Here is a 17,137-nt window from a genome sequence, read left to right on the forward strand (position 1 = left end):
CATTCCACAGCAGATAGCAATGGCCATGTTCAATTTTGAGCATTCTTGTATGTCAACTTCCATCCATGGCTTTGTCCTTATTGAACAAAAGCTCTATGTGTGGGGATATCTCATCATCTAAGGCAGCCATCACCACATAGCAACAGATTTGATGGCTGGTTCTGTCCTTCATTGAGGAAAAAATCTATAGTTCCTATAGAACTTGGCTTTGTTGGTGTATAATTTGGTAGCTGTCATTAATCAAAACATCGGGCTACTGTCAAAACACAGGCCTGATGACAGGTTGGAATTTACTCTTGCTAGGAAGAGAGGGCTGTAGAACTACAATGGTTTTCAAGAATTCATGAAGAAACAAAAGGCGCTGAAGCACTACAAGAAGCAATTGCAGGGACACAGCTGCAGCATGATTCTGCAAAAACACTTGGATGAGAAATGCAGCGTCTTAGGGGAAAGCGTTAATGGGGGGAAAAAACTAAAAGAAAAAAAGCACTAGATTTGGGTAAGAATTCTGCATCAAATGTTTCATTTCAGAGGCAGCAATTGTCAGAGGGTGCCTCCCCACCCCACCTGCAGTGGCTCAATTCGGCACCAACATGACATGTTGGTGTGGTCATACCCCACCCTCCTGATGGAAAACCCAAGGACAAAGGTTGTCTCAAAACACAGACCCTGACAAAAGTCACTCCCTCTTTTTTTTTTTTTTAATATATTTATTTAGTTGTAGATGGACACACAGTATCTTTATTTATTTTTATGTGGTGCTGAGGATTGAACCCAGTACCTCACACGAGAGGTAACATTTTATCCTGAGCTATAGCCTCAGCCCTCTAAGTCCCTCTTTCATGTATTGCTCCAACCACTCTGGTTCAAACCCCACTTATTTTCTTTCTACACATTCCTTCCACTGACATGCAACTTTTTAAAAAAAATTCATTTAAAAAAAAATTTTTTTTGTGGGAGACTCTGAACCCAGGGACAAACTTTACCACTTGAACTACAGCCCCAGCCCTTTTATTTTTTTGTTTCTTTTTTAGGAGAGCTTTATAGTTATTCTTTTTGAGACAGGGTTTTGCTAAATTCTTCACCCCTGAGTTGCTGGAGTTACAGGTGCGGATGTGTTACTTCTGAGCTACCTGCTGATGGACGTGTCTCCTTTCGCTGTGCAACATCTGCCTGCTCCTTTCTTAACCTCTGCTCCTGCTCCTCTCAAATCTGGACGCAAACCATGTCTCTCCACAGCTCTCTACCTGCACCTCTCCAGGGGGCAGCACCTTTGAATGCCAGAAAGGGTATGTATCCAATTCTCACCCCCCACCCCAGGCTAGACTGCCCTGCCTGGGCCACAGCAAGACTGAGACAAAAGTCTGTACAGAAAAGCTACTTATTCCACTTTCAACAGAAGCATCTCTTGAAAGAAAGTGGTTAACTACTGCCCCGCAAATCAAACACTGTACAGAACTTGACTTGGGGGAGCAGAGAGGGTAGGGTTGCAGGCTAATTACAACAGAGAAAGCACATCCCACAGGGACACCTGGATGGAGGGTGATGGAGGATTAGAAATGAAAAGCCTGGATGAGAAGACACCAGCAGACCACATGTGGGCACAGAAACAGTACTCCACAGAGAACACAAATACCACAGCTCATGAATCTATTAACTCTTAAAAACATGGACAACTTACCAGCAGCTTGGAAAGCTACAAAAACAGATTAAAAGAACAAGAGTTCAGTACACTGATGTGAACACAAGTATCAGCTATTAAACAGACTCACCCTGCTGTTATACTTCCCCTGGGAAGCTCAGCGCAGTTAATAAGAGGGGTTACATAGATGTTTTGTAGCAGGCTTTGGTAGAGACAACTTAGGGAGGCAGCTTTCAAATGGCTCTAACCATTTAGTGAGGCTTTCCACTGTCAGCTTATTAAAATAGTTGTCACTGGCTTCACCATGGCCGCAAAGTGTTTTACAGGTATATCACCTTCAAAGATACCTTGTTTAACAGAACCTACTTAGTAACATGGGGCTATTTCATCCCATCAGCCCTGCTTACCTGGATGTTGGTGGGATCCTTGTACGACTCATCGCTTGCTGTCTGCAGTTTTTCACTGATCCAAGCTTCAATCTCATCTACATCCCGGCTGAACTGCTGGAGGGTCTGAGATTCTCCCAGCTTTGACCTTTTCTCAATCATTTGGGCTTTCAGGCGTCGCCACCTGAGAAAGTGAACCAGAAGAGCAAATGTGAACAGCCCTTTCGATGGAGACGGAAGCTGGAAGACAGGCAGGCCAGGCATGAGGGCTCGAATCCTGCCAGAGCTGGGACTGTTGTGCCACGGGACACCCACCTGTCCAAAACCTCATTGCGCCGGCTGGCAATGTCTCCTTTAGCATAGTGGCCGGCAGCGATGAGTTGGTCGGCAAAGGCCTGCAGGGCGGCGATCTTCTCCTCCTGGGGGCAAACAAAGGGTAAGGTGAAGTTAGCCAGGGCTGGGCTTTTCTACACTGCTGGTCTGCAGAAGAGAACAGTTATTTTGGGTGACTGGGAACTAGCTAGTGACAGGATCAGAATACACTGACACTTTAGAAGCAGGAGTGTAAAAAGCCAAAAGAAAGCTTGATTTTAATCATGACTAGAGTAGAGTTTTAATTTAGGAAGATTCCGGGTCACATTGGGGTAGGGCAAATGCTGGAACACTAGTAAATGTCAAACAATAAGGCTGCATAATAGGAAAATGTTATCAGACTTTTCTATCAAAAACAGAATAGTGTTTTGTTTTTTATATTCACATACTCACCTACCCACATTTCCTTCCTTTAAAAATGAAATGATTTTTTCTGTGACAAAACTAATACTAAATCCTCAACACTACTGGAATTTATTTAAAAATTTATAAGTCTATTTTTTTGTATTGGGACTGAACCCAAAGCCTGGTGCGTATTAAGCACAGTCTACCATTAAGACACACCCCCAGCTCCAAAAGTTTTTTAAAAAGTTATTTATGAAAGTAATTTTCTGACCACAGAGGCATTCTTTGGAGATTTAATGGTATCTACATTGCTTATTTTTGTAGTTAACACCAGTATTTATGTTTTGTTTTGTTTGCAGTACTGGGGATGGAACTTGGGGCCTCTGGAATGCTAGCCAGGGCTCTATCACCTAGCTAAACCTTGAGCCCTAAAACAAGATTTTTTTTTTAATATTTATTTTTTTAGATATAGTTGGACACAATACCTTTATTTATTTATTTTTTATGTGGTGCTGAGGATCGCCAGGGCCTCACATGCACTAGGCGAGTGCTCACCACTGAGCCACAATTCCAGCCCCCAAAACAAAATATTTTAATTTAAGGAAACTGTTGAATCTCTCTAGCTGAGAAAACCAAGTCAGTGACTGTTTTTCATTCTAACTGTTAAAAAGAGAAAATGCCAATCAGGAAAAAAATCTAGATTCAGACTCTACTGTTGAGGGCCTCACCTGGACATTGATAGCTTTGTCAAAGTCTTCGTGTTTTTTGATCAGAGCCTCCACGCTGTCCAGTGAGTCTCCTTTGTCTTCAGTGTTCAGGAAGGCCTCCCGGGCAGCCATCCAGTTCTCAGCTTGCTCACAATCCCGATGAAATAGCTGAAGAGGCAGACAGGCCAAGTGAGAAGATGGGGCCTTCTGCAAGGAAACCCCTGGTCAGAAACCTAGGCCACACGCACCTGCAATTCAAGGCACTGATCCAGCATCATTCTGCGTTGAACCCAGGCCTTCTCCAGATCTGCACGCTCCTGATCAAGAATATCGAGTTTCTCCTTGATCTCTGGGCTGGCATAGTGCCCATGAGCCAACAGCTGCTGCCCAAACTGCTCAAATGCCTGGAAAGTGCCAGCTCTGGCATCAATTTCTGTCCGGTGTTCCTGCCAAGTGGAGGGAAAGGATTAGATAACTGGCAGAAGATGCCCATGCAAGTGTCAACGAGTGGCTCACAACCATGGGCAGGGGCGAGGCTACTCAGCAGGCAGGTGTACCCACCTGGTGTCGCTCCAGCAGAGCTTCTGCTCCAGTGACATCCTTGGCTAGCTCATCTGAAGACACCAGCCCTCGTATTCCATTGATCCAAGACATGAGGTCCCTGGAAACCAGATCCAGGGACTATTACACTACCTGGCAAGCAGACCTCCCGCCCAGGAAAACAGACCCACATCATTCTTGCCTCAGAAGGTCATTTGGGGTTAATCTAGTCAGCTACTGCATGTGCTGGGTCTCTAGGCAAAGGGTTTCATAGCCTCTTGTTCTTCTTGATGAAATATTGCGGGGGCGAGGAAGCCCATCATTTCTCAAAGGGAAAATGAATAGCTTACAACTAAGACCTTTTACCGTGTGGAATCCAAGTTCTAACAGAAGTAATACCCATTTTGAAGGCTTCAAATAAAAAGTCTTTCTTTAGGACAAAGTCTTGGAGCCCTAGGCCTAGGCACATTTAATCCATTTTTCATGGAAATACCAGTACAAGGGGGGGTAACAAGTATATAGAGCAACATAGCATATGATTTTTTTTTCCAAAGGCAAATACACAGTGATACAAAGCAGATCAGAGGATCCTAAGTCCTGGGAGTGGTTAGCTAAGGGATGGAGTGTTACTCTACGGTAAGAAAAAGGCTTCCAAACTTGGCAGATATGATGGCTACATAACAGCGACTACATTAAGAACCAGGGTATGGCACACTTGTTACTTGATCTTTGCCTCAAAAAAGAGGAAAAAAATCCCAAATTAGTAACTGAGACACCCTATCTGAGACCTAGAAAGGAAAGTGGCCTCATCCACCTACTCCCATCCAAATAGGAATCACCTGACACTGCACACATACGTATGTGGGCAAGAACACTGCTAAAGAGCACAACACACCCAGACAGTACTACTGAACAAGTTACACATTGCCCACCCCACAGAACACTATGTAACCATTAAAAGACTGAGGCACCAGACCAAAGGACAGTCTACAAGACAACGGTCCTGGACTAAAAAAAAAAAAAAAAAAAAGCTAATGTCATGAAAGGGTGGAGGGATATTGTTCTAGGTTAAAGGAAACTAAGACAAGACTACCAAATGCACTAGGAATCCTTGTCTGGACCTTGGATCAAGAATAAGCCTTAGTAATAAAATATATAATGGAATGCAGGTATGGCAGCACATGGCCTATAATCCTAGTGACTCAGGAGGCCAAGGCAGGAGGATTGCAAATTTTAGGCCAGCCCCAGCAATCTGGCAAAACCCTGTCCCAAAATAATAATAATAATTTAAAAAAGAAGGGCTAGGGATGCAGCTCAGTGGTAGAGTGCCACTGAGTTCACTTCTCAGTATCTCTTCCCTTCTAAAAAAGGGGGAAAAAAAAACCCCAAAAACAACAACAACAACAAAAAAAGAGAGTGTGTGTGTGTGTATAAATATAAATATATATATAAAGACTGAAAAACGAACTGAATATGGACACACATGGTTTTTTGGGAGTGATAATGGAAATGTAGCTAGGTAGTTTACTGTCAGTGTTGGGAGATGTATGCTCATGTGTTCAGAGGCAAAGTGTCAGGGATATTCAACCTGCTTACAGGTGCTTAAACAAAAAAGTGTCCACAGATAATAAATAAAGTTAACTGGTGACTACTGGTGATAGCATCACTGTTGCTCCTTTTGTCATTCTTTCAGATACTCTGTGGCCTTGAAATGCTTCTAAAAATTTTTTTGATGAAAAAGACTAAAGTATATCAATATTAAGTGAAAAATATAAAACCATTTAGCATGTGGATGGGGCTGGGGCTCAGTGGTAGCGCATTTGCCTGGTATGTGTGAGGCGCTGGGTTTGATTCTCGGCATCATATACAAATAAATAAAATAAAGGTCTATCAACTAAAAAAAAACAAAAACATTTAGCAAAAGGATGAGGAGGTGAGAATGTCTACATGTGTGTACACAGGAAAACAGACTTAAAAAGATGATTCTATATTCTAGATCTCTGAGCAATATTTAATTTTTACCGGAAATCGCTAAGAAAGCGCTGCAGGTCATGGGAGTCACCCAACTTCGCCTTGCGTTGGTCTGCACGTTTCCCAAGGCTGGTCCAGGCCTGATTTAATTCAGTGCACTTTTCTTTAAGGTCCTCTGCAGACTCCGGGTGAGACTGGATCAGGCGCTGGGCTGTCTCCCCGAGAGAATTTACCTATGGGAAGAAAACAATGAGAAAACACAAATAAGGGAGCTGAGCTCTGCAGAGAGTAAGACTTGGCTCTGCTTCATGCACCTCTCACCTTGTCACCGAGAGCTGCAAGGTCCCTCTCGAAGCCCTCATGCTTGCGCTGCAGGGCCTGGACGCTGGCCAGATCATGACCATAGTTGTCTGTGTTTAGAGCCTGATTCTTCTCTTCAATCCATTCTTTGGTCTCATCGGCATCTCTGTAGATCAAACACTCGTTCAGATTAACAATCACTGAGATTAGCCAGGCGCAATAGTGCATGCCCATAATCCCAGCAGCTCAGGAGGCTGAGGCGGGAGGATACTAAGGTACTCAGTAAGGCCCTAAGCAATTTAGCGAGACCCTGTCTTAAAAAATAAAAGGGGCTGGGGATGTGGTTCAATGATAAAGTGCTCCTGGGTTCAATCCCTGGCACTAAATAAATAAATAAATAATAAAATAAATAAACAAATAAAAAGGGCTGTGGAAGTAGTTGAGTGGTAGAGCACCCTGGGTTCAATCCCCAGTACAGCAAAGATAAAAACTCAATAAACAAATAAATAAATAAATTATCAGAATTGTTTGTCTTGGTTCCAGGATGAACAGAAAAAAATCCTTCTGGTATTTGTACCTTTGTCAGAGGTAAGCACCTATAGTTCTAGGAAGAGGAGGAACACCACGTCTGCACTCTCAGTACTTACAAGCATCAGCCTGTGACAGATATGGCCCTACGTGCCAGAGAGTTCACATATTAGCAAGGCCCAGCCGATACTCTGGGACCCCAGTCAGTAAGTCTGCCCATCCACATCAGGCAGACAGTCCCCCTTCTCCCTCGTCTGGCCCCCTCACCTGTGGAATCTCTGTACTTCATGGGCACTGCCCAAGAGCTGGCTCCGCTCCTCAGCCAGCTGCTGCAGGGACCGCCAGCGCTCATTCAGTTCCTGCGGGAAAGTGGCAATGTCAGCCCTGCTTCCATCCTCCTCCATTATACCCACAACCAGATCTTTGGAAAATGACTTAAATTGACAGTACATATAACTTCCTGTGTCCAACCTTCCTGGTGGAATAAATGAGTATACAACAACAAAATTTCAGGAAATCAAAATCAGCCATATCCAATGACTGGCATTCACCCAATTGCCTGACCTAGGAATCCCCTTTGGAACAGGCATACACACAGCTAACTCATCCTCACTCTATTCTGGCCTTGGGCCTGGCATGTGGCACCTGCCTCCTGAACAATGCCAGAGCCTCTAGCTCCAACACTTGCCCATTTTGCATCCTCAGGCTAGAGCAGACCTGGGAAGAGTTGGCATCTGCCCCAGATGCTCAGGGGCATCTTTAGGAGATCCAGGGACTGCAGACAGGAAAGGAATGTAGTGAAGGAAAGCAGGAGGGTCAGTGGAGCTGCTGATTCTTACCTTGATGGAATTGAAGGTAGCCACGGTGTGAACCATCAGGCGAGCAGACTACATAAGGAAGAGAGAAGAGGAAAACCCAATCAAGCTTATGCCAGCTAAGAGACAGAGATCTGAGCTTCAAGTGCCACCAAGTAGGTCCAATGGTCAACCAAAAACCATGAAGGGGATAGCAGCAACATTGAAAACAGAAACATTAATAAAAGCTATCAACCTGAGAAAGACATGAGAAAAGCCACAGTGCACAGTCAGACCCAGTTCCATGACTAGATATACGGGGGAAGAGTTTTCACCAAAACCATGTTGTCTTTTTTAGAACTAGGGATCGAACTCAGGGCTTTGTGTATGTGAGGTAAGCACTTTGCAACTGAGCTACATCCCAACCTTCAAAAACCACATTGTAACAGGCGGTTGGGCAGAAAAAACAGCTCAAAGATTAATAAGTGCCTTAAAACTTGTCCATGTTACAGAACATTCTAGGAAACACTCAATTTAACATTTGCCAGCAGCTCAGATAGTGAGGTGTACTAAAAACTCAACCTGTCTGAAACAGCTATGAGGCTGCTGTTCCCTCTAACAGGATCTTCCTGAAGGAAGGTCAACAGCTTCACCAAAGGAAAAAGGAATAAGTCAGCGAGTTAGTTCTCTTCTCACTTCTAAAAATCTTAAGTACCCCCAGACTATAGAGCCCACCCAATTTATGTGAAAGAAACCACTTGGCACACACTCCTTTCAGCCCCCCAGAGAAGAAGAGCAGGGGAGTAAGCTCACCATGGTCACATGATCTGCCCCAGGTGACATGCAGGTGTGTGCAGGGCCCCTGTCCCTAACCCTCTCAGAAAGAGGAGGCGTTGGTGTCCACAAAGATCTCTAAACACAGTTTGGGGGGAGGACCACTATGGTGCCAGGAAACCGCAAAATGGTCAGATAAGTAGCTATCACCTATTCAAATCACCATCAATTTTTGTTATATGAGAAAAATTAAGATTGAAAAGAGGAAAGTTGAATCAAAGGAAAAATGTCCCAGCCCCTCAACTGAGTCTATTTAATGAGAGTAGTCAGAGCCAGTGAATGAACCCCACTGTTGGCGGCCTGAGCCCCCAGGACAGGGCAGACAGGTCAGTGCAGGTGCAAATATGAGCAGAAGACAAACGGTGAGAGGCTTTTGGGTTTACATTTGCATGCTTTCTTCCTATACCAGGTAGACAGACTGTGTGTGTGTGTGTGTGTGTGTGTGTATGTGTGTTTTAACTTTAAAAACAATTTTTTTTTTAGTTGTAGCTGGACACAATACCTTTATTTATTTTTATATGGTGCTAAGGATGGAACCAGGGCCTCACACATGCTGGGTAAGTGCTCTACCAGTGAGACCCAGTCCCAGCTCAGTAGAAATACTTTTTTTTTTTTTTTTAATATTTATTTTTTAGTTGTAGTTGGACACAATACATTTATTTTATTTATTTATATGTGGTGATGAGGATTGAACCCAGGGCCTCACACGTGCTAGGCGAATGCTCTACCGCTGAGCCACAACCCCAGCCCACCAGTAGATATACTTTTAAAAGCAGAAATCTCAGGGCTGGGGTTGTGGCTCAGAGGTAGAGCTCTTGCCTACCATGCATGAGGCACTGGGTTCGATCCTCAGCACCACATAGAAATAAAATAAAGATATTGTGTCCACTGAAAAAACTAAAAAATAAATATTAAAAAAATCCTCTCTCTTAAAAAAAAAAAGATAAGATATTGTGTCCACCTATAACTAAAAAATAAATATTTTTAAAAAAGTTATTTTTTTAAAAAAAGCAGAAATTTAGCAGACACATGCCTATAATCCCAGTGACTTGGGAGGCTGAGGCAGGAGGATCGTAAGTTTGAGACTAGCCTCACCAACTTAGTGAGGCCCTAAGTAACTTAGTGAAAACCCTGTCTCTAAATAAAATATTAAAAAAAGGGCTGGGGATGTGGCTCAGTGGTTAAGCACCCCTGGGTCCCTGGGTTCAACACCTAGTATCAAAAAAAAAAAAAAAAAAAAAAAAAAAAAAAAAAAGGAGAGATCAGCAATCAAGTGACAGACAGTCATACAAGCTGGGTTAGGAGGGAAGATGCTAGAATTGAGAGTCCAACTAAATCTCACTTTTCTGTATGACGTGGTGTGTATGTGTGTGTGGTACTGAGGACTGAGGATTAAACCAGGAGCTATACTCTCAGACTTTTCTTCTTCTTCTTCTTTTTGATAAAGTCTTAGTAAGTTGCTGAGGCTAGCCTTGAACTTGAGGTTCTCCTGCCTCAGCTCCACAGTAGCTAGAATTATAGGCCTAGGTCCCTAAGCTTAATAGCAGGAAACCTTTCTTAGGCTACAGGAATCAAAGGTTAGACAGATAATTAAATGGTGGTGGTAGTGAGGTTGATTCTCTTTCCGTTCTCAGTCATTTATGTGTTTTTATCATTTGTCTTGGACTGCCATCCTACCAGTCTGATGCTGTGCTGCATTTGAGGTGTCTCTGGCATAGACAGGATCTGCCCACTCTGAGCATCCAAACATAAGCACTTTGTTTCTGTGTATTACACATCACATTTCCAGAGACTGATAGAACACAATATCAAGGTCAGAAAAAAGCCAGCCCAAATGAGTCCAGAGATTACCAAAGGTCCCAGAATAGCAGAATACTTAGAAAAAGGCACATCAGAAAGACATGAAATGCTGCATGTTCCTGTAAAACTCTTAGGGACAATAACTTGCAAAGGAGTTCTTACCTTCCACGGGGAGGCTGTCTTGGAATCTGTTTCATCCTAGTTAAAGAAGCAGCAGTTTAGGCAGCGTGCAGGTGGGCTCAGCACTCCCACCAAAGACTCTAGCTTTCCCCAAGGGAGTTCACAGGTCAGTGAACAAAACTGAATCACTCTCTATAACTTAAAAAGTTTACCACCAGCTAGCAAAAAAACCCAAGACTTTTGGAAGAAATTATACAAACAAATAGAAAAATTACAAATTTTTCAAATCTCCAGTAGAATTGGAGAAAATGAGTCAGCTTAATAAGAAAACGACCAACTTTTCTTTAGGTCATATGAAAGGATTCTTTGAAAGAGGTAAAAACCAAACCTAAAGTGGTAGCTGTGCATAAAGTTTTAGAAAACTGAAGGGATATAAAATTTTTGGTCTTTTGGAGAAGGCAAATAGAAATCAGTATCTAGAGTTTCTTTTCCACAGAATTTTACACACGAAAGGATCTCTGATGTTCAGGAACAGAAATCCTCAAGCAGCAGCTCTTGACTTTACATTGTTCCCACGATCTACCTCCTTCTCATGTCCAAGTTCCACACAGAGGCTCCTGCAACTTACCCTGGGCATCATGCCATACACCTCCTATAAGGAGAGAGAGAGAAACCAATTTTATCTTCACAGGAAATAAAACCTCCCAAAACATTCAATACTGTAACAAAAGAAAGACTAGAATGCTAGCCCATTGGCCAGCAGAACTTCAAGTCATTATTCATATGCAGAACCTTTTATTTATTTAAGAAACTTGTGAAACTGCCATTAATTAAGGGCTATGTAAATATTCCACAACTTTCACAGGAGTACATAAAAACTTAGGAGAACACAAAAGCACCCGAATGGATGAAGAGTGAGAGATAATGGCCCAAGGAAGTTGAGGGCACACAGAGGACTGCACCTCCATTCAAGCCACCATTCTGTACTCTGAAATATCACTCCGGGAGCACTGAAGAGCACAGTAAGAAGCCAAGTTGCTCCCTAATGGCAACAATGCCTGGCTCCTAGATGAAGATACCCACCTGCTGCTGCACAGCCTGGACTTCCTCTGCCATCAGACCTTCAGACTCCAGGTCTTCAGCCACCTTGTTAATGTCCTTCAGCCGGGACTCATTGGCCTTCAGATCCTTTAAAGCAAACGCCATCATAACTAAACCCACAACGGCCAATCAAGGGAGAAGAGGGCCAAGGATATCCACAAAAATGGCTTGAGCCTAGAAAGATCTGCTCTATGGCGTCCTATGAATTGTTTTCTCTACTCTTCAAGGGGTCTGGGTCAGGAAATCCTGACTGCAGCTATCAAGGGAAAAAATAATAGGGTTCTAAAGCAGTCTGTCTCAAATTTACTTGATTAATTATGGATAAAAAATAATTACTCACTTCAAATGTAGATTTAAGTAAATATTTTTAAGGGAAGAAACAGTGTTAAAATGTGATTTAAAGTCCAATGACTAAAGAACAGAGAAAGGAGGGAGAGAAAGAAAAAAGAGGTAGAGAGAGATGAGGCAGGGAGAGAAATCCTTCTCCCACTTTTTTTTTTCATATTGGGCATTGAACCCAGGGGTGTGTAACCACTAAACCACATATCCCCAGTCTTCTATTGTATGAAACAGGGTCTTGCTAAATTGTTGAGGCTGGCTTTGAATTTGCGATCCTCCTGCCTCAGCCTCACAAACTGCTGAGATTATAGGAATGTGCCATAGCACCCAGCTCATCCTCCCACATTTTTTTTTTTTAAAGACAGAGAGAGAGAGAGAGAGAGAGAGAGAGAATTTTTAATATTAATTTTTTAGTTTTTGGCGGACACAACATCTTTGTTTGTATGTGGTGCTGAGGCTCGAACCCGGGCCGCACGCATGCCAGGAGAGCGCTACCGCTTGAGCCACATCCCCAGCCCCTCATCCTCCCACATTTTAATTGGTTATAAGGATACTCTTGGGGCTGGGGTTGTAGCTTAGAGGTAAAGCGCTTGCCTTGCATACTTGAGGCACGGGGTTCAATCCTCAGCACCACATAAAAATAAATGAAATAAAGATATTGTGTCCATCTACAACTAAAACAACAAAAAAAGATACTCTTAGTCGGGCACAGTGGTGCATGCCTGCAATCTCAGCGGCTTGGGAGGCTAAGGCAGGAGGATCATGAGTTCCTCTCTACTAAAATACGAAACAGGGCTGAGATGTGGCTCAGTGCCCGAGTTCAATCCCTGGTACCCCTCCAAAAAAAGAATAGTCTTACTCTGAATATAAGAAAAATATGTGCTAAATCATACAATGGACTATTATTCACCAGTAACAGGAAATGGAATACCAATACATGCTATAAGGATGAATTCTAAAAATACATTAATAAAAGAAACCAATCACTTAAAAAAAATCACAATTCCATTTATATGAAATGTGCAGAATAAGAAAATCTACACATAGGGACTGGGATTGTAGCTTAGTGGTAAAGCCCTTGCCTAGCATGTGTGAGGCACTAGGTTCAATCCTCAGCACCACATAAAAATAAATAAATAAAATAAAGGTATTGTGTCCATCTGTAGCTTAGGAACAACAACGACAAAAAATTCAGGTGCAAAGAACAATGGTAGAATGTTTGCTTAGCATGCAACAGGCCCTGGGCTTAATTTCTGTAGCACCAAAACAAAACAAAAAAAGTAGATTAGTTGCTAAGGTTTGTGAGCATTGGGAAAAATGCACAGTGACTGCTTTATGGATATATGGTTTTCTTTTCAGGTAATACTGTCTTGGCACTAGATAAAGGTGGTAGCTACATAACATCATGAAGGTACTAAATACCACCAAATCCTATGCTTTAATACGGTTAACTTTGTTACATAAATTTTACTTCATTAAAAAAAAAAAAAAAAAAAAGAGCTGGGCACCATGATGCATGCTTATAATCCCAGTAACTTGGAAGTCTGAAATAAGAGGACTTCAAGTTCAAGGCCAGAGGCAGCAATTTAGCAAGGCCCCAAGCAACTGAGTGAGACCTTGACTCAAAATAAAATATAAAAAGGGTTGGAGAGGTAGAGGGGTAGAGGCTCAGTAATCTGTGGTCAAAAAAATCAAGAAAACCAGGGGCTGGGGCTGTAGCTCCGTAGTAGAGCGCTTGCCTAGTACATTCAAGGCACTGGGTTCAATCCTCAGCACAACATAAAAATAAATAAAGGTATAAAATTAAAAAAAAAAAAACACAAAAAAACAAGAAAACGAATCAGTGATTTCCAAGCTCATCTGTGAAGACATCCCATACCTTCTGGAAGTCATCAAATTTCTTCTGCAGCACCTCGACCTGTTCTAAGTCTGCACCGACCTCTTCGCTCGTGAGAGCAGCTTCCTTTTCATTGATCCACTGCTGCAGCTCGTTTGCCTCCCGGAACAACATAAACTTCTTGCAACTCTTCTCCAACATGCCTTTCCGCTTCTCCCCCAGTTCCAGCAGAGAGTGATATCTGATGTAAGTCAAGAGGGTGACAAGAAGGGCAGAAGTGGTTAGATGGTAAGTACTAGAGATGAGAACACAAACTCAAACCACTAGGTGTCTCCAAGATGCGATTCAAGGCATGAGTTTGTAAAGATGGTGCCCTAGTGACAAAGGATCAGAATGCATGGATGAGGATTCCAAATACCCACACCACAGCCTCGGGGATGAGCATACCCTGTAGCGTTCACAACTAGGTGGCCACGACAGCTAGACACACATATCCCAAGCCAATCCTGCACTTACAACATCACAACCAGATGACCAAAACCCAAGCATTTAGCAGGGTTCATGCGACTACAGCAGAGAGTGAGATGAGGTTGCATAATATATACAGAGGGTTTTCGCATTTTTTTAAAAAAATAATTCTCCAAGCAGCCTCCAAGTAGAAGGTACACCAGACTTTAAAACAATCTCATAAGGACATCTGTATCTTTGGATCAGTAGGACATTTCTAAAATTATAGACTTGTTTTTCAGAAAGTCATGGCAACTTCAGAAGGGCAATCAGGTGGAGTACAGAGTACCTGTACAGTTTCATTACCAGGAAGTCCTAAGAAGAATCAAAGACTATTCTAACCCTTGGGAACTGAAGTACAAAAAGTTGAACTCCCACTCTCCTTAGAGACATAAGAATGACAAATGATAAAAAAAACTAAGTTAAAAAAAGAAAATTCTAAAATCACCATTAAATCTAAGCTTCCCAAACAAAAAAAGCAATGAGTTACAAGGAATGCAGGCACTCTAAGAGAGCCATTCAATCTCCTTCCTCCTAAGGATTCCACAGGCTTGCCTTCACTTTGGCTGGTGACAGTGAAGTATACCAGGAGACCAAGAGCAGGGGACCAACACCACTCTGAATGCACAGCTGCACATAAAGCAACTGATGAGAGCAGCAGTCACCCGCAGCACAGCTCACCAAATCCTCTCTCCCTCCAGCAAAGCTGCTGCACAGATGCCTGCCCCTCCCACCACCTCATCTTCCTAGATGAATAAGTGCCTTGGAGAGAAGCAGCAGAGGGAGGATGGACAGGCTAGCAGTGGACACAGGGAGCCCAGCGAGGCTCTTGGCCTACTCACAGTTCTTCCACCTGTTTCATACGCAGAGATACACTGCCGGCCTCCTTAGTTATGCGTGTCCTGCACAGAGGGGGTATAGCAAAAGCATGCACAAATTAGTGGGATTAATCCACAGGGATGAAAAGCAGCAGCTCCGACTGGTGCCATGATGATGGATGCTTAGAGTGGGGAAAATTAAGGAGTCACTCAAAAGCTCTTAGAAGCAGTCCAGGCCATGAATGAAATCACAGTAGGGAAGAAGCAGGAAAATTTAAATCAGAGTGTTAGTTCACCTTCATCTTCCTGACACATCTGCCATGCTTGAGGCAGACTTTCCTGTACTGCAAGCACTATTAACTTCATAGAACAAAGCCCAGGGACAAAATGCACTTGGAAAGAAATTTTACTGATTGATAATAGCCAATTTAGCCATATATATATGACAACGTTTCTGCTCTTGTATTAATGACCAAGGCTGCTGATAAGAACATGAATCCAAAGCTCTCCTTATCTCAACACTAAGAGAGTCTGGACATACACAAATAAATTCTAGCGTTTTCAAGAACCATTATGAATCAGAAGAGTTCCATTGTTATAAACTCTAATGGGAATGCACGTTCTGGATGCTTGCCAAGCATCCAAAGCCATTGATCTCATTAGGAGTAAGATATGCCCTAAGGGAGGGCATAAGTCAACAAGGTGGCTTAACTATAGTAATGAGGATAGAGACATTTCACAAAAAAATAAACGCCATCCTTAGAATACAAAGCTATGGTACAGAGAAAAGTTCTCTAAGCAGCCATCCAAAGAGGGAGGCACATCCGAGGGGGGAAAAAAATCTGAAAATCCATTTCAAAAAAGCATCTTGAACCACAAGAGAAAGATTAAGACGGCAATGTTTAGAAAAATGCCATTTAGAAAAAGAAACAAATGGGAGAAAAATGAAACACAGGAGATTAAGGTATCAGATATTTGAGGCTCAAACAGGGAGGTAGGTGGATTAAAAGTGACTTGGGGAAAGCAAGAGGAAGGCAGACTAGCTGCAGAGGCCTCAAAACTCCACCTATACCTGCAGGGCACAGACCAAGCCCCTAGTGATGCCTGACCCTTGGTGTCAACTGTGTGCCCCTTACTGGTTGTCGATCTGCTCCTGCCGCAGCGCTATGCTGCCCTGCTCCTCTAAGAGGTTCTCCCGGGAGGCTGACTGGGCAGGGTCCAGCTTCTTCACATATGCAGCCGGCACAAAACCCTGACGATCGTTCACTTCCACTTTCCACCAGTCCTAAGAGAAAAAAGGAAGAGAAGTGAGAGCAATTCCTTTCCTGAGAAAGAACACGTGTAGGCCTGTGTATCTGCGTGCACATATACACCTAAGAGAGCTTTGAGCATTTTAAGAAGCTGTGACAGAATCAGTCACTGTGCACTGTCATGCACAGAGTCACAGGTGAAGCAGAAATGCCAGAAACCACATAGGACTATCTTCCCTTTGCTTAGAGACTCCAGAACTGTGCTGTGCAATACTTCAGCCAATACTATGTAACTTTCAGTAAGTCAGAATTAAGTTCAATAAATACCTCAGTTGTAGCTAGGAGGCTGAGGCTAGAGGATTATAAATTCCAGGCAGGCCTAGGAAACATAGCAAGACCTGGTCCCAAGATAAAAAAATAAAAAGTGCTGGGAATCTAGCTCAGTGGCAGAGCACCCCTGGGCTCATTCCCAAATACTGTAAAAATAAAGACAAAAACAAAACCCAACTCAGTTGTAGACAGGTGTCATGTCAGTGCATACCTATCATCTCAGCTACTCAGGAGGCTAAGGCAGGAAGACGACAAGTCCAAAGCCAATCTAAACAATTTAGTAAAACCATGTAAGACAAAGTTTTATTTAATTAATTGATTTTTTTTTGGGGGGGGAGTGGGAGTTGGAGGTTGGTACCTGGGATTGAACCTAGGGGCACTTAACCACTGAGCCATATCCCTATCCCTTTTTAAAAATTTTTTAAAGTTGAGATGGGGGCGGAAGATCTTGCTAAGTTGTCGAGGCTGGCTTTGAACTTGCAATCCTCCTGCCTCAGTCTCCTGAACAGCTAGAATTATAGAAATGTACTATGGTGCCTGGCATTATTTACTTATTTTTGGTATTGGGGATTGAATAAAGGGGAGCTTTACTACTGAGCCACATCCCCAGCTCTTT

The 17,137-nt window shown here is 42.9% G+C and overlaps 1 protein-coding gene across 14 annotated transcripts in view; it reads right to left on the minus strand.

The window, feature by feature from the left end:
• Sptan1 (spectrin alpha, non-erythrocytic 1) overlaps positions 1–17,137 on the minus strand; it is a 71,592-nt gene that overhangs the window by 17,884 nt on the left and 36,571 nt on the right. For 6 of the 14 annotated variants that reach the window (XM_048812938.1, XM_048812937.1, XM_048812942.1 and 3 more), the window contains 16 exons: positions 16,078–16,226; positions 14,966–15,025; positions 13,659–13,857; positions 11,423–11,527; positions 10,968–10,991; positions 10,382–10,417; positions 7,631–7,678; positions 7,059–7,150; positions 6,285–6,429; positions 6,015–6,196; positions 4,014–4,113; positions 3,701–3,898; positions 3,474–3,620; positions 2,344–2,447; positions 2,050–2,212; positions 1,682–1,696 (listed from right to left, as the gene is read on the minus strand). In XM_048812938.1, coding sequence (XP_048668895.1) covers positions 1,682–1,696; positions 2,050–2,212; positions 2,344–2,447; positions 3,474–3,620; positions 3,701–3,898; positions 4,014–4,113; positions 6,015–6,196; positions 6,285–6,429; positions 7,059–7,150; positions 7,631–7,678; positions 10,382–10,417; positions 10,968–10,991; positions 11,423–11,527; positions 13,659–13,857; positions 14,966–15,025; positions 16,078–16,226 — 1,767 coding nt within the window. The remainder of the gene's footprint in view (positions 1–1,681; positions 1,697–2,049; positions 2,213–2,343; positions 2,448–3,473; positions 3,621–3,700; positions 3,899–4,013; positions 4,114–6,014; positions 6,197–6,284; positions 6,430–7,058; positions 7,151–7,630; positions 7,679–10,381; positions 10,418–10,967; positions 10,992–11,422; positions 11,528–13,658; positions 13,858–14,965; positions 15,026–16,077; positions 16,227–17,137) is intronic. The other 8 variants (XM_048812945.1, XM_015497490.2, XM_048812940.1 and 5 more) reach the window with 4 other exon arrangements.

The sequence above is a fragment of the Marmota marmota genome, unplaced genomic scaffold (genome assembly GCF_001458135.2).
Source record: "Marmota marmota marmota unplaced genomic scaffold, marMar, whole genome shotgun sequence".
In the NCBI taxonomy this organism is placed as follows: Eukaryota; Metazoa; Chordata; class Mammalia; order Rodentia; family Sciuridae; genus Marmota; species Marmota marmota.